At 30.9% G+C, this 23,995-nt stretch overlaps 1 protein-coding gene across 1 annotated transcript; it reads left to right on the top strand.

The window, feature by feature from the left end:
* On the top strand, positions 1–23,648 carry LOC148276488 (uncharacterized). Its single transcript, XM_088234176.1, has 5 exons — positions 1–28; positions 12,747–12,883; positions 17,439–17,516; positions 19,369–19,553; positions 23,311–23,648. Exons 1-5 carry the CDS (start codon positions 14–16, stop codon positions 23,559–23,561), a joined length of 666 nt encoding a protein of 221 aa, XP_088090302.1. The 5' UTR covers positions 1–13; the 3' UTR covers positions 23,562–23,648.
* Positions 23,649–23,995: the final 347 nt, after the last annotated feature.

The following is a 23,995-nucleotide window of genomic DNA, read 5'->3' as shown; positions in this document are numbered from 1 at the left end:
TGTTCATACAGAAATGGATTCACTCCTTGTAAGTTGCATCGTCATATTATTACTAACATTTTGCGGCGACTGTTTTTGACAAAATAATGTTTCGTAACCGGACAGCATTTTACTGTTTCTATTAATAATTAAGCAATGCAACATATGTACTTTTTTAATTGATTATCACAGAAATGACTAAGTTACACATTCAAATATTAATTTTATTCTGCGACTATTCTGTTTGAATGACAGCACATACCTCAAATACAAAAATATATATGTTTCATGTTCCCCTTTTTTAATTTTAAATACATTGAGATACAAAAAAAATTAACCACCTTTTCAAATGATAATTCTTTAAATTTTGTGAAATTGGTATCGTGTACAGAAAAAACATGTTATAAATTAATATTTATGATATTCAAATAACGTATAATTCTGTACTTATAAACGTTAGTGCCTATCGTGATAAAGATAATGATTTTATTTAATAACCAAATTCGAAAAATATTAATCATAATAGTTTTGAAGTACCAAGTTTGTGTAATTAATTGGTCGTGTCGTTTATCAATAAGACTGTCTGTTAATCAGCACTAATTTTCCTAATGGAGTTATGTATTTTATAGGGATTTAGAGTGGTTTGGTCTTCTGCTATAAAAATAATACGATGATTTGTTACGTAGCTTCGTTATTCTGTTCACAAGTCCAAAATCCTACTTCAAAACTAAATCGAAGAGCAAACTAAACAAAACGTAGAGAAATCAATTTTTCAAATTTAAGCTATTGATTTTAAAGGATTATTTTGACATCCCACCTATTCATTGTTGATACATTAAATGTATTTTTTTATGTATTTTTTTTTTATTCGAGGTGAAAAATAAGTATCCTCTTTTAATTCTTACCTCTCCGGTTATCCCTATGCAAAAGTAAATGAGTCGCTCCGTTGAGAGGTGAAGGAAACAAAAACAAAAAGTAACAAAACAATATTTATCTCAAAGATTATGACACTTAACTCATGCCCAAATGCTCAGTCTTGCCCAGCGCGTATTTAGTCGTTCTTCGACTGCCAGTCAGGAGTGACGTTTAAAATCGAAACCAAAATTCCTGCTTGTGTCATGAAATCGTGTAAAAACCTTTAGGATAAATATTGCTTAAGAATTGTGTAACTTTTCATTGGTAAATTCACGATTAATTAACACAGCTTAAAACAATTAATACGTAATTATAAATAATAAAAATTACGCCAAACGACGCCTAGCGTCGATATTGCGAAGCTCTTTTTAGTTAGAGGGGAGCACAGATAGGAATACATTTTAAAAATATAATAAACCTAAGTTATTATTTTTGCATTTCCGAAATCCAAAGAAAAAAAAAATCGGTCGTTATTATAAGGAATTAATCTGATTGGGATCCACCAAAAACGACTGTTGATTATTAGCGTTAAAATCCAAAGTTTTTTATGTAATAAAAATGAGTATCCGTTCATTTTTGGTAGCATATGCATGATCTTTGAATGCAGCCCCGGTATTAATAAATAAACTAAGTGAAAATGGGTACGTTTTCATGTCTTATGTTTTAAAGGCTCTACCCGTTTGGCCTACGTAGCATGTATTTTTACAGTCGTTACAATTAAAAGGTAGGTTCCTGAGTTGGAAAACTTATCTTTTTTGTCTTTAGTATTTACCAACAAATTAGCTAAGGAATTATTATTGTAAAAGGCTGCAGCGCATTTATTTTTATTTATTATTTGTCCAATTTTATCACTAGTTTTTCCAATATACGAAAGTTTTGCCCACCGCTTTCGGTCTTTATTATTATTGTTGTTTGGTGTCAAACTTTGGGTTAATTTATTGTTTACGAGACGCTTTTGTTTCTTTTTTATTAGGTTATTAACTAATGTATTATTATATCCGTAATACAAATATACAAAATATTTCTAGTAGCTTCACGAGGTACAAAAATACCGGTTCTAAATCTATATATTTTTATACATAATTTCTCTGTACGTGTGATGTCACTAAACTCCTCCTAAACGGCTTAACCGATTTATGTGCGGTTTTATTTTACTATATTTTATTTTATTAACATAAACGGCAAATCTGCCTTTTAGAAAAAATTATAATACTAACATATTTAGCATAACATTTTTTTTAAACATAAATTTAAATTTAAAAAACGTAAATTTCCTTACACCCAAGATTTATAAAAAAAATTAAACCTAAAAATTATACAAGATTTATATTTTAAAAATTAACCTAAAAATTATACAGCATATTCAGTAGAAAGTTTAAATAATTCAAGAATAAATGTAAAAAACAAAATTAAATAATAAAACATTCTACAGTAATACAACAAGAAAATCATAAGTACTGTTTCATACAGCTGGGCAAAGTGAACAAAAAACTGTATATATTATGAAATGCACGAATAAATAAATATAATTACCATTCACCATCTTTGAAAAAGTTCAAAAGGTTTGTTCTATAGGAACAATACCCTACACTAAATATATCAGATACGTGGGAATAACTATTGCCGAGTTTATGAAGTCTGTTTAATACGGCAGTACAAGTATACACTGTCCGTGAATTGTTGCTACAAAACGGTGGCACATGTCTAGTCATTCTTCCAGGCACCCTGAAGTTGATGAGAGATAATATTTCAGGGCAATCCAATATTGAATATACAATTTTGAATGAATTTAAAAGGACATATAGATCTTTGCGCTATGCGTGTTCGTAGATATTTAAATCTTCAATATAATATGTAAAAAAAGAAATAACGAACATAAATGTTTTATTCGTTGATCTACTAGAGTTGCATTAGAAGATAATGCATTTAAAAAAAAATTGAAAGATATTGTTTTTTTGTGTATAAAAAAGTTTGTTTTTGAATGTTTTCAAACAGCATTTGTTTTTTGTGGATCTCAATCAGATTCTTTCCTTAAATTCATTAAAATTTCTACCAATTTATTTCTTTTTACTGGTAATACTAAAATAATATTGAATTCAAAACATTTAAAAAAATCGTATTCCTACATACGAGTAAGTACGCCCCTCTGTTGGTGAGAAGACCGGAGTTTGACGTTTGCAAAAAGAATGCCATATTCGAAAATATATTTATTTTATGTTTTGGAATTCAACCATAAACAAGTACCTAGGTACCTAATTATATTCAATATTTGAATATTATCAATGTTTAGTTTTGGAATTGAATCACAAACAAGTACCTAGGTGCCTTCTTATCATTGAAAAGTCTTTTTCCAAGCTAATGGTAGGCAAGCCAACGTTCGGGCAGGACAACGTCTGACGGGTCCGCTAGTATTGTATATATATTCGGATAGATTTCCGGCTTTTTGTAGAAATCTTCCCCATTCACACAGCGCGGAATGAAGATGGATCGGCATGGGTCAGCTCGAAGTTGTTGATAAGTTTTTAAATACATTGTTTCTTCTTCCATTTCTACTTACCAGCTCGTTTCTCTCCCCTGCTATATATATAGGCCATAGTGTTTTTGTCCATACAACCATGATCTCGAATATTTTTTTAAACATTATTCTATAGCCCGTGTTTGCCTTCTCTTTGTTCATCTTCTTGTACATATGTTTCTTCATATAACTGTCGTAATTAATTTAGGCCGAATTACAATAAATAAATATACTTTAAATGTGTTCCAAAATGAATATGATATTTTTACACAAAGAAATGTCAGTAGAGGAACAAAAAATATTGGCAAGAAATATGATTTATTTTCTTTTCTTTTCAGTTTCTTGAACAGTTCCCACTTTATTACTAACGTACCATCTTTTTAACATTTTTATATTTATTTATTTTATATTTTGTACAAGTTGAAATTCCTGCTCTTTTTTCTCGTAATTTTTGTACCCACTTTACATGTAGTGGACGATTATAAACAATTACAGGTTAAGTAATATTATATTTTGTATGTGTCTATAAATGTTTTACTTGTTATTTAAATGTGGCTGTTAATTAATAAATAATTAGAATAAAGATGAAAGTCACTTTAGTGAGCAATAGTGTTAATATATTATTAATATTTAAAGCATTAACTTTGTGGTCGAACATTTGACTAAATGTTAATAAATATTTGTATATAACCACTTACCGACTTTCTTATGTCTACCGGTTTCGAGACGCACTTGTCTCTTCATCAGGACACCAATTAAACTAATATGCAAAACCCGCTATACACCTTCACCATAGTTGTGATGTAATAACTTATATTTACATATGTTATTAATTTAAAAATACTTGGTACACTTTCACTTATTTGTTTGACCAATTAGCGCTTTCGCTTTCTGAAGGGGAGTCTGAAGATGTGAAAAAAAGTGAAAGCGCTAATTGGTCAAGCTAATAGGTGGAAGTGTATCAAGTATTTTATAATTAATGACTTAAATGTAAATATAAGTTTTTACATCATTACAATGGAATTTTATCAAAAATTGTCAATAAATAATTTTAATAAAATTCACTACAGTTGTTGTTCATACAAAACTACCACGAGATGCGTTTTTATAAGCACATGCACTGATTAGGACAAACATGCACTGATTAAATTTTGAAAATATGCTGTTTGAGAAATAGTTGAAAAAAGTAGAGGACGGAGGGACGGGGTAAGCTTTATAGGTTTAATAGGGTGACCATTACAGTGGAACATCGTTTAAAGGACTATATTGAAAGTTTGTTTTATTATTGATCGAAAGATTATTTTTTTGAGCTTTCTTAATGTGAAACATTTGTATATTATTTACTTTTAACCCTTTATTATAAATATGTAAGATTCTAACTGCTGTATTTTTGTTAAAGTCATGATTTAAATTGATTAGGTAATTTGCAGTAATTTGCAGTAGACATAGAAAAGTCGGTTAGTGGTTATATACAAACATTAAATAACATTTAATAATTGTGTTATTATTATTATAACATATCATTTATGCGGTGCATTTTACTATTTACCTATGGCGATGTATAATTTGTTTGTAAAGTTTGGAATGGGAAACGTATGTTCATATATTTAATTATGTTTTATTGAGTTAGCAGTTTTACATCCTGGCTTGCAGAACCAACCTCTGGCTATGCCGATTGGAAAAGCAGTCAGGCAGCTGAACATTATCACTATGGAGATAGACACTTTTCGCATCAGTGAAATTATGTTTAAGAGGCACATACTCTTGCTATTGGAGGTTATTATACCTGCGTTATAAATGTCGCACCAGTGCTCGAGGGTTCCTGGGGTGCTATTCTGAACCACCCTCGTAGCACGAGAAAACAGTTTTTGAAAACAGAGATAATACGGCCACGAGAGCGTTTGGAATACCAGCCCTGGTTCGATATGTTGTCCTAATATGACGTGTTAATTTTGTTATTTGTAATGTTATTTTACTGTAATAAATTCATTTGAATTTCTTATTAAAAACTAATGACATTGACTGTGGTAAATTTAAAACCCTAGTACCTACAATGAATATTGATACTGTTTTTCTCCCCATAGGTAATCTTATTTATCTAGATGTGAATATGTATGACATTGGTAGTTGAATTTTATCATCTTTTCGATTAAATTTAGTCCTTAATTGTTTTGTGCACATAAATTTCAATATTGTATTTTACTTGTCGCTTTAAGCCAATTTCTACATTCAAATATAATCATGTACGTCCATTTTGAATAATAATGTCATTGTTTTATTCCGTCTTTTGTAAAATTGGCCTATTTTGCCCATTGAAAACAAAACTTTTGACTCCGGGTCTTAAACTCCAGAGTTTTTAATTTTTGGTCAATCGACCTTTATAACAATTGAGAGTAAATGCTGTATCTTTTTAAAAATTGATAGTAATAATAACAAATTAACACTGTTTTATATAACACTGAAACCTCTTTTTACACGGGGGATACGTTTCATCCGGGAAGTAATAATGCGCTGCCCGCTTATAGAGATGCCATTTCTCTCTGCTGCATAGAACAAAAGCATTGCAAATTTTTGGTAAAACGTGAAATTTCGTCGCTGTAATTGTAATTCTCGACCCGAATGTCTACGGTCATCGTTTTTATGCAAACAGTAGCTAACTTCGTGATTGATTGATATGATTGTCAATATGGCGGCTCTTTAAGCGTTAGCACGTTATTACTCCGAGTTCCACGTGGTACGGTGTTGAAAATTTTACTGAGAATTATGTATTATTAATATTTAAAGCATTAACTTTGTGAACAATATTTTGAGTTTGTCCAATTTTTTGTAGACGAGCTGTTTATATTAACATATTACAACAGAGATGAAGAACATTTAAGAGAAGGTAATATGGAAGTCTAGGCATCTACAGGGCTTATGACCTGTCAATGGCTGGTTTAAGTGGCCACTTTACACACTGTGTAACATTCCGGAACCGGTACTCCGGAAACCGGTAGAGATAAAAAAAAACGGGAAGTGGCCATATACTTAATAAAATTGAGTTTTAAAAAAAATGCTGGATTGATTTCCTCGTCTAAAAATGAATTCGGGATTTTAAAAAAAATGTTTAAATTTCATTGTAACTTAATTGTTTATCAGCCCTTCGGGCCTCAATTGATTAATTAGGATCTCGAGCAATGTGAAATTTCACCCTTTTAAGCCTCTCAATTTATTTTTTGCCGTTAGGAGCAATCTAAATATAATAATGAACCGCGGTGTGGTCCCGTGGCTATTGTCACGGACCCAGCCCGCTCTACCACAACTTGGTTCTCATTTTCTAATACGCCTAAAACAAACTAACGCAGAGTAATATAAATGGTAACTAGACTGTGAATTCGTTATGTTTTTTTGCTGTCAATTGAGTTTTAAAAGTTCAAAATCGAAAATTGACCTTTAAAATAAGGCGAATAAAACTTATAAAAAAGCAGTAGATGCTAGTTCTTAAAAATTATAACGATTGTCGACAATTACCCTCCTGGAAATTGAAATTTCAGTTCTTTCCATTCGTTGTTAAATAAATATCAAATGCACAGGAAGGAAGGCGTATATTTTCCTACAAACATTGAAGTCCCATTGTTATTGTAAGTCCATATTTTAAATATTTTTTGCTTCCTTATCAAAAGCCTATAAATTAAAAAAAAAACAGCAATTAATTGTGTTTTACTTTAAGAGATATATTTGCAAATATTTTACAACTATAAACCGCTCTCCTGAATAAAATTCAAGATGTTTGAACAGAAATAAAACCCATTTTACATAGCCAATATACCATAATTTTAGCATTTTTTTCGTCATAAACAAACTAATACAGAGTAAACTTCAATGTATTGAATCGATACGGTATAAAGTAAAATTAAAGTATCTTAACCGGTAACTAACCTACGAATATTTGAAAACTTTTAATATGACAGCGAGAGAGACAACAATCGGACGCAAGAGAGAGACAGCGCCTTACAAAATAATTGAGGACGCATGTGTTTTCCTTTCCAAACGACGTATGTCTTCTGCTACCGCTGACCTGCAGAATATTGGGTGGATTCGTAAAACTTTATTTTTTTAATTATCTCATTTATCAATAGGCAGGTAAAAACGCGAATCAGAACACCATGATGTCAACTGATCTCCACTCGATTTCTTTTGGCAAAATTTTCACCCGCGAGTAGAAACTAATTAAATGAAACCAAAAAAGAAAATAATAAATATGTGTCATCCATTGATTGATTGATTTTGTGTTTATTTTGTAGAACTCCATATTTAAACTTATAATTAGAAATCAAACACTGATTTGAGTCTACTGAACACTTTATTTCATTTTTACAAATATAAACAAATAAAAATAAAAACTTCGTGACAATTGTTTCGCCTTATTAGGGTATTTTCAAAAGAATGTGAAGATTATTTGGATTGAATGTCCTTATATAGTTATATAATTCAAGGTACTTAAGTAGAAAATAAAAATAATCTTATGAAACAATTGCCATGAAGTTTTTATTTTTTATATGTTTATATTTGTAAAAATAAAATAAAGTGTTCAGTAGACTCAAATCAGTGTTTGATTTCTAATTATAAGCTTTTTAGTTTTGTAAATTTAGATAATTATCGTCGAAAAAATATCAATAATATTATAATAGGTTGCTGTTCATTTTTTTAAAAACATGATTGAAATATTATGAGGAAATTTATATAAACATAAATGTATTATTATACAATATATCTATTTTTAAGAATTTCTTATTCAAATATATAAATGCAATTGTAACATGATTCATCTATTAATTACGCGTCATATAAGCGTGTACAAAAAGGAACAAAGTGAAGAATAACAGTCTATTTAAATATGTTTAATAGTGGTGAAGATATTAGGTTGGTTTGTTCATTTATTATTTTAAAATTAGGATTATTTAGATATTTATTAATTTCCAATTGTTCAAGTATATTAAGTTTACGCCCTTTGCTTTCAACGTGTAATGGAATTGGTTTATTTGAGATATAAATTTTATGATTATTTTCAATTAAGTGATTGGCAAATTGAGAATCTTGTTTTTTATTTTTAAAGGATCTTATGTGTTCTGAATATCTAGTTAAGAAAGAGCGCCCAGTTTGCCCCACGTAAACTGCATTACAGTCGTTACATTCAAGTTTGTAAATACCGTTGTTTTTTAAAATATTTATCTTATCTTTTGAGTTTTTTAAAAAAGCTCCATTATTATTATTTGTTTTGAAGGCTACGTTTTTTCCATATTGTTTTAAAATATTGGAAATCTTTATTGAAATTGGACCTGAAAATTCTATGCAAGCAAACTTGTTCATTAATTGATTTTTGATATAAAGATATATTAAGTTAAAACTATTTTTATTTGTTTTTCCGTTTATTATTTTATCAAATGTGTCATCCACCCTAACTTTACCGGACCGAGTGAATTAGCGCGATACGTGTGAACGGGCCCGTACATGACAGATTCAATCAATCATTTTAAGACTATTAATATTATAGATAACATAAAAATTACTTATCTTTACAAACATCACAAATACTACTTTACAATATATATATATATATCACAATACTGCAGTTCACTATCACAAATATAACAGGCCAAGTTACTAGAAGAGCGATGTGGATGGAGAGCAATCCAATAACGAATATGCAGAAAGTAGCCAGCCATAGAAGAGTGAAACTGATTTAATAATACTTGGGGGAAAATAGTGAATTTTGGGAGAATAGTGGAATTTACACAACATTTGCGATGTTATTTTTAAATAATGCACGCATTCGTTATTCCATTATACTATGATAAGATCCAATGATTTAAAATGTCTGGCTGACCACACAACCTGATATGCGCATTTTGCAGAAAACAGCCAGTCCTAGTAAAAGTCTGATGTGTTGTCATTATGAATTGATAATAAATAGATATAGATATATATATATAGATATAGATATAGATATAGATATAGATATAGATATAGATATAGATATAGATATAGATATAGATATAGATATAGATATAGATATAGATATAGATATAGATATAGATATAGATATAGATATAGATATAGATATAGATATAGATATAGATATAGATATAGATATAGATATGGACATGTAAAGAAATAATCTTTTGAAAAAAGGCTTAATGCCTATTAATTATGTACACACTTCTGTTTTAATATTTGGTACTCCGGTTTTGTATTTATTTTTTATCTTATAATTGCGATATCGTGTACTTATTTTTTGTTTTTTTTTTACATTTTTATAAATATTACATTTTTTTTAGCTCCTTATATTTAAGTTAGTAGTAATGATTATTATTTATTTATTTATTTATTTATTAATGAAATCATACAGTCTTTATATAAAACAAGGAGCAAAAGAACAATTTTAAAAAGTAAGACCAATTACAGATTTCACACTAATTTATTATGAATGCAGGAGGAGAGGGGAAAAATAATTTAATTCTAAAAAAGTAAAAATAAAAATATTACATAAAAAGGAGAAGACATTGTAAAGCTACTCTACTTTCCTCCCTCTCTCTCTATTATACAATTATGTAGTGTGATCATATATTTTCATGTAAAGGATCTTTACCGACAAGCCATATTAATTGGCTTGGCGAGTCCTGTAATAAAAATTAAAAGGTGTAGTATTATATGTAAATAATAAAATAAAATAAAAAATTACGTTTATTATATTGAGATGCTTAATTGTAAGAAATCGCTTAATTCATGTTTTATTATTTCATGTTTTAAAGGAATTTTGGTGATTTTTTAAAGTTTGTCTGACTTTTTTAAGTTGGTCTACACAACCTAAAATATGCATTTTGCAGAAAACAGCCAGATCTAATATTAAATGAAACCTCATGCAGACTGTGACTGTGTGAGGTGACATTTATTTTCACGAAATTTTGACATTATGGAATTTTCAGACGGGGAAAGTATGAAAGCGGCCTAGCTGTTTTAAGCAAAAAATAGAATTGACTTTCTGAACTTGATAACATCAATATCACATACTCTCAAAAATTTTAACCGTCTGCTTTCTACATAACAACGTTTGAATATATTTCCGCATTGCTGAATGACTGAAATTTAATTTTCGGATCGTGTTATTTCTGAACGTAGTAAAAAAACGCGTAAAAAGAGGTTCCAGTGAATATTGTTTTGATGTAATAACTTGTCTTTATATATATTCTTCAGTACTTGTGATGTCACTAAACTCCCGATAAACGGCTTAACCGCTTTACGTGTGTTTTTTTGCATAATATTGGGCTTCGCACTGCGGATGTTTGTAGATCTTAAAATCTTCAATCTTAGCTGTAAAAAAAAAGTTAGGAGAATAAATGTTGAATTCATCGTCCATTTGACGAGAATGAATATACAAAAAAAAATGTAAGAACGTTGTTTTTTTGTGTGTAAAAAAAGTTTGTTTTTAAGTGTTTAGAAACAACATTCGCTTTTCATGGATAAAATCTGTTTTTTTTCCCTTAAATTCCTTATAACCTTTACCCATTTATTTATTTTATGGATTTTCAGTAGTGATCAAATAATATTAACTGACATTTAATAGATTTTTTAAAATTGCATTTCTACAAAGTGCACCCCTGTTGGTAGAAGAGCGGAGTTTAACGTTTGCAAAAATTATGATACATTTAGAAATTAATTAATTTTAATAATAATAATAATAATATTTGGCTAATTTATATAGCGCCATTATTGTAAAAAATCACCTCAAGGGCGCTTTACAATTGTATATCTAAACTTACATTCTAACTAAACTTAAGTGATACATTATATTTCCAGATTTAAAATTCAGGGTATGATAGTTTAAAGAAGTGAGATTTTAGTTGGGATCTGAACTGACTGGGACTGTCGATGATTCGTAAGTTTGAAGGCAATTGGTTCCAGGCAGAGGGGCCGGCGGCGGCAAAAGCACGATCTCCAAATCTAGTGTTTGGGGAGCGCCGGATTTCAACAAGTTTTCCTCTTCCTGAATCAAATGCTGACCTAAGAGTAGATTTTCTTTGACATGTATTTTCCCCTATACAAAGGTCCGATAGGTATTTTGGAGCCATTTCATGAAGGGATTTGAATACTGTCCAGCACAGCTTGTATTTTATTCTCTCTGGGCTTTAACCAGTGCAAATCTCGAAAGTGTTGTGAGATGTGAGAATATTTTTTTACTCCCGTAATAAGCCTCGCTGCTGCATTGAAAACAGATTGAAGTTTATTAGTTGGATATTTTGGGAGATTTGCGTATATTCCATTACAGTAATCTAGACGCTTATTATTTTTTTATGTTTTCGAATTCAACCGTAAAAAAAGTACCTAGGGACATACTTAAATTTAATATTTGAATATTAATAGTTCTTTGTTATAGAATTCAATTATAAACAAGTACCTAGGTACCTACTCATCAACGAAAAGTCTTTTTCTTTTTTTCGAAAAGTTTTCGCACGCTTTCACGACATAATCTGGTATTTTTATTTTCATTTCTTTTGGTTTTGATTTAAAAGTCAATCTCACATCAGAACCCGGCTGGCGGTTATAATTTAAAATATTGCGATGCTCGCCTCACGCACGAAGCGGAGATAGAATCTATTTTGGGTGGCTCCCGAAGAGTTGGATCTCGGGCGCAACGGGCTGTAATTTTTCGCCATAATTATGCTTTCCCTATAAGAGGAAATATCAAGGATTTTTATTTTTGAAGTAAAAAGGGTCTATGGAATACTGCCCAGTAAAATAAATAAATAATTTATATTTTCTTTTTTAAAGTTATATTTGAAAACACTTCTCCAAAATATCCAGGTAGATTTTGAAAATACAAAGAATAATTCTAATTCCATTTTATATATTTTTATAAGTATTCGTAGTGCGTGATATTTCCCTATTAAGATCGCGGCCCATGAAAATAGTATATTATCATGGGTTATTTTCCATGGTGAAAACACAACTTATTCCTTACCTATACATAAAATTGAAACTGTTTAAGCATTTATTTTCCAAACTGTAATTATTAACTATGTGTGTTGTTCTTCTCTGGCATTCATTACCTTATAAAGGAATATATTATGATACCTTGCCTTTATCACTGCGATAATTTATATTTTTTATCTTCTGTTATTTTGTCTTGTATAGTTTTGTTATGAACTAAAGTGTTTATGATTTTTATATGATTGCTAATCAAATGTTTGATTTTGTGTGTTTATATTACAATAGTTTTGTGTTTTGTTTTTACAATGATATTTTTTAAACTCTGTTTAAATAAATTTTGTTTAAATGACGTGTGCGATATTGTGTCCAGGTCTCTCTGCTGGTAGTGATCGTGTCGTTCTGTGGACTGACTGTTCCTGCAGAACCACAAACGGACTCTTCAGAAGACATTTCAGTTATTCCTATCAGCGTTGGAAACGACACCAGCAACACTACTGAACAGAATTTGTAAGACGCTTTTATTTGATACTTATTAAAACCACATTTATTATTTTTTTCCTATCTAAATAACTCTGTTGTATATATTATACCTTGCTATTAATTAAACATATTTAGAATATGTTGTAAATGATAAAATTTTTGGTGGATACATAAAAAAATCTTCATACGATACGAAGGTTAAACATATTTAGAAAGAGAGCGGAACTTTGTGGGAACCTTCACCCGGCGCTCCGGAAAATATACAGCGGGTTCAAGTTCCACCCATCCAAATATACCTAGCTAATTCCATTTCATTAACACTTCACATTCCTATGGCATGGAATGCTCTCCCAGCAGAAGCGCGGAACTGTGAAGTGATGTTTTGGGAAAATCTTAAAATTCACTTGTTCTCTAAATCATTTAAATAGTAAGTAGCGTGTAATAACAAAGTAAATTGTTTTATTTAAATTACAAATTCAAAAACCTAAAATTAATCGCATTCATTTGTTTAATCACCGTGTGAAGCGCCCTTGAGATAGTTTAACAATTAAAATAGCATTACTCCTTCGTGCTTCGTGGTAAAATCATAGAGATCGAATATTTAAACAAGTGCCTCTTCGCTATACAAGATTAAATTCCCCTTTTTATAAACCAACTTGTAAAAACAATTTCTCCTCGAATTCATTTATCAGACACACCTGTAAAAAATATCATGGACTCAATATTAATAAAGACATTTTTAACTGCACAATGCATTTCTACCCGCATGTAATGCGTTTGTGTATGTTTTATGCATGTCCGTAGATGTGCGCACGTATCTGTTCATATATGCGTGCATCAATGACTCAGAGTGCGCATTTGTTATTTTGATTAATTACCAACTTTTATCTTCATAGAAAACGATGTTAAAGATTTTTCTTTTCTCACTAACGTTTTTTATTTGTTTATTTTTGGTAATATGTAATTGATTTATTTTTAATTCGCATTTTTAAGATTTTATCTAGTTTCAAAAATATTAACATGTGGCCGGTTCTTGGAGGTACCTTCTCGGTAAAAACAATAGGCACTCGATTGCCTGAGCGGACGGACTTTTTATTGCTGGGCTTCAGCTACCCTTGCGAGAGGCGCAATTCGTGTCATTGTAACTTTCTAAAAAAATCTAACGGTACTTTTTTAAGATAGACGCGTTTAAAAATTATTTGTATAAAATAAATGATAGAATTGATAGATTTGGCACAGCGGTACTTTTGGTCTACATCAATATTTTACTTAATGAAAACTTAATTTGTCTTTTTATTTTGGAAAATGTTTGTTTTTTATACTTAATATGTATGACCATGTTTTCTGAATAAAAAAAAAATTTAAAAATTCCATTTTAATTTTCTAGATTTTCCATACAAGTGGCTATGTATGACATATTTAAAAAATGGTATTTAAGGATACGTTATAAAAATAAAAGGGGTTACAATAATAATCCTAACTCACGAATGTCTGAAGCCTTGGTTCTTAAGGCGTGTTTTTTGTGCACTTGTCAAAAGAAAGGGTAAGAGCTTAGAAAAACTCCGATGTTTCAAGCATTGATGTTTAAAGCATGCATTGGAAATGCCACCCTTCAAGTTGTGTAAGCTTCTTTCGGAAATGTTTTAGCCTCATTCTTTTGGGGTACTTAAGGTGTTTTGCTTGTTAACTACGTTACTTGAGAAGCCATTACAACAGGCTCTCGTTGAGGAAAATACCAGGAAAAAACTTGGAACGTTAAGGAGTAGTTACGACAAACAACTCGGAAGGCTTTAATCTCAATAGCTGCAATTCTCTAAGTTGATTTTAAATCGATGAATAAGTACAAGTACAAGTTGTATACGAAATAAATATTTATAAGATACTAGCTGAACCCGGCCACGCTTCGCTGAGGCTTTGTCTGGTATTAATTATCAGGGGAGTAAATAAAAAAGATCTAACAACTATGCATTTATAGAGAAAACACATTGCTTAATTAAATAACTTTATTTGCGTTACATTGCCTATGCTGTAGAATATGAGGAAAGAAAATGGTAACTTTGGCTAATATTGATAAATTAGAAGCACTCTGTAAAATTGTCATTCAGAACTTATTAACTATGACAATACATGAGTTAATTTATTACGCATAGAAAGTTCCACTTCCGTTAAAACTTCAAAATAAATAGTATAGAGAAATGCTCTCTGCTAAAGGGTAGTGTTCTGTAAACATTTTGAGTTAATCCATTGATTACTTTCCGAGATTTGCGGCCTCAAACATACGTAAATACGTAAACATAGATAAAATGCCTGATTGTGTCGTAAAAGTGTGCAAAAACTGTTCGGATAAAAGAAAAAATACTTTTTATTGATATGTAGGTACGTAGGTACTTGTTTATGATTAAATCCCAAAACTAAAAAGTATTCATATTCCCGAACGTTGGATTGCCTGCTATAAGCTGGTTCAGCAAACGTTTTTTCGTAAATAAGGACACACGTTATTTATTTTTGCCTTTTTTGAGCTATTGATGTATTCGTAATATGGGTTAGTTTTTCGTTTTATCTCCTCGTGTTATTGGCTAAGAGACCTAGTTGTGCTCAAATTAAAATCATAAAAAAATCACTACTTTTGTGCCATAATCTATGGAGAAAATACGGGAATACATGTTAATTAAGAAAAGTCAGACTGCGTTTTACCCTGAGTCTTCTAAAATTATGACACTCAGCTCATTCCCTACACGAATTAGTCATTCTTCAACCGCCAGCTGGGTTTTGACGTGACCTTGACATTTAATTCGAAACCAAAAAAAAGAAAGAACTAAGATAAACCAGATCTTGTCTTCTGGTAGTTTTTTTTTGTCATAGCTTTAACTTTATTTAGTTGTATTTTATATCATTTATACCTGTACTTAGCATAAAATGTGTTAACCATTGTTGGAATGGACTGTATAAGTTTGTCAATAAATAAATAATAATAAAAGAAAAATGACTATATCGTGAAAGCGTGCAAAAACTTTCCGGATAAAAGGAAAAATACTTTTCATTGATATGTAGGTACCTAGGTACTTGTTTATGATTCAATTCCAAAACTAAACATTTTTAATATTCAAATATTGGATTTAATTACATAGGTAGGTACCTAGGTACTTGTTAATGGTTGAATTCAGACATGAAATGATAATTTTTCAAAAAAATAATATTTTTTGAAAATTTCAAAGTCTACGCTACTGACAGTGGTGCATTCTGTGTAAGAATCCGTTTTTCAAAAATGTCTCAAATGTCAGTTGAATTTTTTTAAGCATTGCAAAAAATCCATGAAAAGTAAGTTAATATTTATTTATTTATACATCAACGGTTCAAAGAACCTTTTACAAAAAATAATAATTTACAGAAATAATCACAGCAGTGCACAATGAACATGTAGTACATAGTATGAAATAATATAATAATTCAAACTAAAAAATTTAGTGAACATATAATATAAAAAACAAAAAGTAAAAAAGAAACATATCATCTCTAAATAAAAGATAACAATAACCATGATCAAATCTTATGTTCCAAATAGAAATATAACACAGTAAAGTTAAGATTAACTAGATAATAATAATTTTTAAAAATAATAAAACATTGGTATTTAAAAAATATACGTTTTTTAACAATAAAATAAAAAATAAAAAAACTTGAATTAACTAAATACTACCTTTATTTAGTGAAATCATCATCAGTTTGCTGGAAGAAGTTGCGCCATTTTTTCAGTAAATCCACCAATGTACAATTTAAATTATGTCTAACATGTTAAATAAAGAAATAAAAAATCATGTATTCCAGGAAACAAAGTTAAATTAATAATACATTTTTAAATAAATTCATTATTTTTCTAATAAATAACGAGTGAGAATTCGTTTTAATTCATAAACAGAATTTGTATTAAAAATATCGAATGTTCTAATTCATTTCCATACATCTGTATCCTAGGTATAGGTGAGTGTATTTCGAAGTTGGTCGAAGTGATGTTTTTATTTCGCGTTAAATTATATTTTATGATTTAAAGATAACGTCGGTCAAATGTCCACCACAGAGTTGTTTAATCCGAGGTCCAATTTTCATTAATTCTCTCATTAGATGAGCAAAGTAGGGTAAAACCATTTACTATCCTGGTAACACTAACAAAATGTCTATTTTGTTTTCTTCGACAATCTGACAGATGGAAAAATAATTCAATTTTTAAGTAATGCATTTGCCACTTACACATGCGTTTGCTAATCAAAAATTAAATGTGATCGCATCCTGTATCTTTAAGATCCCAGTAGTATTTCTTCACTTTAAAACGACACAAAACAGCACAGTTGAATTCGAATCGGGAGTTGCATAGGTAATGACCGACGTCTACAAAGAAACTAATGGGTCAAAACGTAAAACAACATTTTTTTAATCACCAGCTATTGGAATATGATAGGGGTGGAGCATACAAATTCACTCGGGACATAAAATACTTGCAGCTCATCGCCTTCATTGTATCGGATTTTTATAATATGAATAAATGAAGCGATTTGTATATTAATCGTTTGCTTTACATTTTTTTTAGGTACGTTATCAGGGCATACGTTTATGAAGTTGGAATCCTCACCGATGTAGGAGATAATGAGACCTTCATCAACTCTACGTAAGTACTAAGTACTACGTCGTACCCTTACTACCATCACGCTATTTTTCCACATCGGGGTAGGCAGAGAGGATGGAACATCACATGCGTCCTTCTCGGCATACCTACGTTCATCCACATTAATTTTTTTTGTCACAATATATATACCCATTAGAGTGGGCCGGAAATGGATGAAGTTTTTTACTTTTTTAGATATCAAAGTAAAAGAAGTGTAAAAAGTTGCATTTTGGAACACCTTGAACGTAAAAATTATTTATAAAAATATTCCATACTAGTTTTGGCCTTCAACCAAGCTTTAAAATTTATACGTTTTGGTATTTTCCAGTAAAATTTTCAGTCGTCACAAAATATCGAATTTCACTTTTATATGAAAATTAAAGTAGTATTTAAATAAGAAAACAATTATTTAAAGAGAAAAACTTTAAATCTTTTATTTATTCAATTTTTTTTATTTTTAGTTAGAAATAATCATAAAAACACAAAATTTTCAGATTCCTCTACATAAGGGAGAGTATGATAATGAAAGCAATTTTTACGCTTTGTATTGTTTCATACTCTCAAATAACGGCAACGGATATTATTTTTGTCTATATAACATCATCTCTTGCTTTCTGCCAAATTACTGTTATCGAAACTCCTGGCACCATATTTACGTAGCGTTTTATACTCTGCATGTGGCGAGGGAAAGAGGTAACTCCTGCTGCTGAAAAAAACTGACTCCTGAGGCGATGGACTTCAGCTGTCTTTCTTTCTCCTCGGTGGTCTTCCGGGCAGACAGTGACCGGCTGCGATTCCGCGGACCGCGGTGTAGGAGATTCTGAAGCTGTCCATTACCATCCATACTATGCCTCTAGCTATGAGTATCGCGCGTCTGTCCAATTTCTTGACTCTGCTTGACGGTAGTCCCTGCAATTGCCCCCCAGTACTTTCATCTCTGACTTTCTGAGCAGTTATTTGGTATTTTTTGTTCTTTCCGTCTACCTTTGTCTCTATTCATACACCATGATTGATCTGCCTCACGTTTTGTATTTCCGAATTTTGCTTCCTATACGCGTGCGTTTACTGTGCCATACGACATTTCTTAGGCGCCCAGGTGCTACCGAGGCTTTACTTGTTTGTTTCGAGTATAGGACGCTGTGTTTCGAGATTTTAAAATGTAAATAATTAAATAACATTCAAAAATTTTGTTTTATTAACTAAGATAGATATGTTCTAAATGCCATATGAAACTTGTGTAACGTGCGTTGTAAATCATCCTCTGATTCTGCCACTGTGGTTGCATCGTCTGCGTAGCATGTGATGTTAACGTCCTTATCCCCATTACTCCAAGATTCGCAGCTTCCTCCATTCTTGATAGCGTATTTATTGCGTGTTAGAATTTTTTTTCACCACACACAAAATCAAATATAAATATATTTGATTTCCAAAATACTACTCAATAAAATAACTTTAGACAATCTTAAAAGGGATTAGAATATTTCATAGTTTCTGGACTGGCACTTGAGACGTAAGGATGTTAGCTTTATAAAAGTTTTATTTTTAAGTTACGTTTATTGTTTGGAAATGTTAATAATTATTATATGTTTTAGTAATAATTAGATATAAGTTAATATTAGGACATTCATTTTTAGACAAAATAAAAAATAAAATAATCATCATTGACAACTCATTGAAAATGGCAAAAAATATGTACTTAAATATTTGGGTAAGTTATAAGAAGGAAAATATTAGTTTTTCCAAATTAGACTATAAGCCTGTTATTGCTGTGATACATATTTTCCAAAATATTTAATCAATTAAGTCTAACGCAATTAGCGCGGCCATAGAATTTGATATCGTCTTGTATTTCCAGCAACGAGCGCGTGGACCTGTCGTTCTTTAATCCGGAGAGCATTAACGGTTCGATCGTCAACTTCGGCAACGTTCCTCTCCCAGTTCGAGCTAATCTCAGTGGACAAATTGTGACCGGGATAGCCCCAGTGGATTTTGACTCATTTCTATCATCTAATTCTTCAAACTTCACCGAACTCCTTGCTGGTAAGCCGAGGGATTAGTTTTCATTGATATGCATAGATATATATCTCTCAATACACATACAATATTTGATATATCGCAATTTTGTTGTTTATATTAATATTTTCGTTTCAATTTTTACTATTTTCAGTAATGGTTTTAATTATTTTAGCAGCATCTAACGAAAAAACACACGTGGCTTAAAAGCTTCCGCTTAAACACAAAAAAATCTTAGCTAGTAGGCACCTGAAATGAAGAACTTCTCCTCTTTATTTATTTAAAAACTATTAAATAAATAAATAACAACATACTTACACACAATATAGACATAATATGACAAATACAGGCTAAACGGCGATGTTCTTCCGTCGAATGCCGTTCAGTTTATGTGGCTCGTGATATGAAACAATTGATACCAACTCTGCCTTAACTTATATTTATTTCAATATTTGAGTTTGTCCAAATGTTCGTAGACAAAAAACTGGATTTCACCCCCTCGGGAGTCATTTAGATTAACAAATTTTTACAGGGATGGAGAATACCTAAAATAAGGGTATATGGAAGTCTAGGCATTTGCGGGGCTTATGACCTGCCGTTGGCTAGTTTAAGTGACCACTTTACACATTGTGTAACATTCATCATTCTGCCCATATTTGGAATCTCACCCGCATAAATAAAGGCTCTTTAACTTCACAAACATCAACAGACGAAATAATTGAAGGAATATAGATGTCCGAATATGAGCAGAATGGTAAATGTTACACAGTGTGTATAGTAACTTAATTAATAACTTAAATTAGCCAATGACAGGTCAGAAGCCCTGCCTTGTAAATGCCTAGACTTCTATATTCCCAATATTATGTATCTTTTTTGGGTGATACCGTGTATGTTGGATTTGTGTAGTTTTCACAGTTTTCCCTGAAGATGGCTCCTGCAATGGTAGCCGAAACGTCGGATCAAATCCAACATACACGGAATCACCCAAAAAAGATACATAATATTGATAACAGTGACCGTGAAAACCTTCGCACCTATTTTTCTATATTCCCTTTTTTAAGATATTCTCCATCCCTTTTGTAATTTATTTATTTTATATTCACTGATAGTCTGTATATAAATGCATAATATTGTTTTTGAAACATATAGAAATTGCGATAGAGACGTCACAAGAACAACATTTTTAGTTTATATTTTTTTCATTTTGTTTATTAGTTTTTCCTTTTTTTATTATTAATTATATATACGTACGTATGTGCATTTATGTATGCATAAATGTTCATGTGCCTATATGTATATGTATATATGCATGGATGTGTGTGAGTGTATATATGTATGTAGGTATGTATGTTGTATGTGTACATTTATATTAATTATTATTCTTTTTGCATTGTTTCTCTACTTGTACCAACACTCCTCCTTCTTTTAGTTTGAATTTTGGAGGAATACTTGAACAATTTTCTAAAACAAATGTCACAGAGGTGACTAACATAATAAACATGTATTAACCTTCTTTCTTTATATTTAACTCATATTTTTAATGAATCCATCAGCACGGGACAGGTTCCAAATTTATTTAAAGAGGCGATAGTTACTCCACTTTAAAAAAAACCTCAGTTGAACTCCGAGGATCTGGCGAATTTTCGGCCAGTATCCAACCTGCTAGAAAAAATCATAGCTAAACAGATTTCAGTTCATATAAACGATTACAGCTTGCTTTCTAACTTCCAATCAGCTTATAGAAAATTCCACTCAACTGAAACGGGACTGTTGAAGATTCTATCAGATATAACTCTAGCAAATGAGTCTGGAAAATTAACGATACTTGCTCCTCTGGACATGAGTGCTGCATTTGACACAATTGACCATAGTTTTCTTATTGAAAGATAAGAAGTCACTTTTGGAATTTCTGGGATCACTAAGGCATGGATCCAATCTTATCTTTCGGAGCGAACGCAATCAGTTCAAATTGCGGGTAAAAAGTCTTTATTTACCCTTCTTAAATCTGGCGTCCCTCAAGGTTCCGTGCTTGGTCCAATGCTCTTCACACTGTTCATTAACGATGTGTCCAAAACTATTCACTCATTCGGATTACTTTCTCACTGTTATGCGGATGACCAACAAATCTATTTTTACTGCTCTCCTCAAGATATAAACAACTCAAAAAATCGTTTGTCTTAATGCATCCAAACCGTCAACAACTGGATGTCATCAAACAGACTCAAACTCAATCCATCTAAAACTGAGCTTCTATTGACAGCGATAAAAAAGCGATAACACCTTTTAGACCGATCTCAAATTTCAATCAAAGGTTGTGATCTTACCCCTAGTATAAATGTTAAACTACTGGGTGTTCATTTAGATTCAGATCTTTATCTTCATTCTCAGGTCAATAAAACGGAAAGTGCTGGTTTCTTCCATCTCCGACAGATCAAATCCGTGCGAAGAAATATTCCTATAGATGCAACTAAAGCTCTTGTAAATGCTTATGTCGTTTCGCGTCTAGATTACTGTAACGGAATATACGCAAATCTCCCAAAATATCAAACTAATAAACTTCAATCTGTTTCAATGCAGCAGCAAGGCTTATTACGGGAGTAAAAAAATATTCTCACATCTCACAACACCTTTGAGATTTGCACTGTTTAAAAAGCCCAGAGAGAAAAAATACAAGCTTTGCTGGACAGTATTCAAATCCCTTCATGAAATGGTTTAAAATACCTATCGGACCTTTGTATTAGGGAAAATACATGTCAAAGAAAATCTACTCTTAGGTCAGCCATTTGATTCAAGAAGAGGAAAACTTGTCAAAATCCGGCGCTCCCCAAACACTAGATTCGGAGATCGTGCTTTTGCTGCCGTCGGCTCCTCTGCCTGGAACCAATTGCCTTCAAACTTACGAATCATCAACAGTTCCAGTCAGTTCAGATCCCAACTAAAATCCCACTTCTTTAGACTATCATACCCTCAATTTGAAATCTGGAAATATAAAATATCACTTTAGTTTAGTTAGAATGTAAGTTTAGGTATACAATTGTAAAGCGTAAGCTTTGTGTAAAATGACTAAATAAATTCAATCCGTAGACCGTTTTCAGAACATAACTGTTCCTTGGTCAGGGCTTAAAAATAAACAAAAAGTAAATTGTTTTTATTTACCAAATAGCAAGTAGATACCAAAAAATACATTATCTTTTACAACTCTACCTTCTTGTATATTTGATTAATAATGTATTGTTCACTATACATGTTAAAGGCACAAAGTATCGTTTATTTGAATAAAATAAATTATTGGAGCCGGGGCACGAGTTGAACTTTTAAGAATAAACTGAAGTTTCTTTTACTTACTCTACTGTATCTTTATTTGACCTTAAACTTTTATTTATAATCTTATTAGTATAAAACGCGCTTTTACTATTAGTTGGGAAGCAATGATAAACACTATTAGCTAAGAAATTATAAACATATACAATTCTTCTAGATTAGGTTTTATTTTATTTGTGTCTTTATTTTTTTTTCTCGGATCAGTTTTATCAATAACAGTCGATAATGTAAATACTTATCGGTGATTTTTTGTTTTACTTTTTATTTAAAATATAATCTATAAGCTGCGTATTATAGCCATTCTAAAAGCAATTTATTTTATTGTATTAAGCTCTTTGTGATGTGAAAACTAAGTTTTTACTTTAAATCATTGATTCTATTTATTTGTTCGTCTGATTATATTTAACTGTATTCCTATAACTTAAACTTCCATTGCAAATTGAGCTCATACATATTTTCCAAGGTTTACCATTGGGTGGCAACATTTCCCAGCTTATCCCTGCCAGCGCCATCATCAGCCCTCGGGTCACCCTGGACCTGTTCACTTCGACGAGCGCACCGCAGGACTTGGAACAGGTGACGAGTGGAAGTCCTCACCAAACGGAAGTTGAGCCATTCGTCCCGTTTATCCCATTAGGAATTGAATCCCTTGCACCACAATTACCAGAAAAACATTTCTCAGCAGTAAGAGATAAAAAAATATCAGAAAATTGAGTCAACCTGTAACATATTGATTCGTTCCTGAAATATTTATGTGGAAATTTATATACGAGGTTGTTCGTCTGGTATATAGTGAGTAACAGTGTCAAAATATTGTATTCTTTTGTTTAAATAAATTATATATATATATATATATATATATATATATATATGAAACTTCATTTGGTTATTTTTATTTTGAAAAAAAAAATAATTCGAAATAAAATAACAACTTTTCGTTATTTCATAAAACAGTATTTTGTGTATTCATTATGGAAAAAAAAAATATTCAAATTAAAGACGAGTAACACATCTACAAATTTGGAATAACCAGTGACCGGTTTCATCGCTTTCGCGACATCTCCCAAAGATGCCAGAAAATTAGCTGCCACCAAGAATTTTCACAAACAAAATCTAATTTAAATTTAATTTTTTAAATTTATTGTAAA

Source organism: Micrasema longulum, unplaced genomic scaffold, assembly GCF_059751315.1.
Source record: "Micrasema longulum isolate JH-2025_06_02 unplaced genomic scaffold, ASM5975131v1 h1tg001211l, whole genome shotgun sequence".
Taxonomy (NCBI): Eukaryota; Metazoa; Arthropoda; class Insecta; order Trichoptera; family Brachycentridae; genus Micrasema; species Micrasema longulum.
Note: the sequence above shows the minus strand (reverse complement) of the source record. Positions and strands in the feature narration are given on the sequence as shown.

Bases quoted from the DNA above. Each gene is read 5' to 3' on its own strand.
- LOC148276488 (XM_088234176.1), top strand. The intron at 12,884-17,438 runs GTAAGACGCTTT...CATTTTTTTTAG, and splicing joins AACACTACTGAACAGAATTT to GTACGTTATCAGGGCATACG. The intron at 19,554-23,310 runs GTAAGCCGAGGG...ATATTTTCCAAG, and splicing joins CTTCACCGAACTCCTTGCTG to GTTTACCATTGGGTGGCAAC.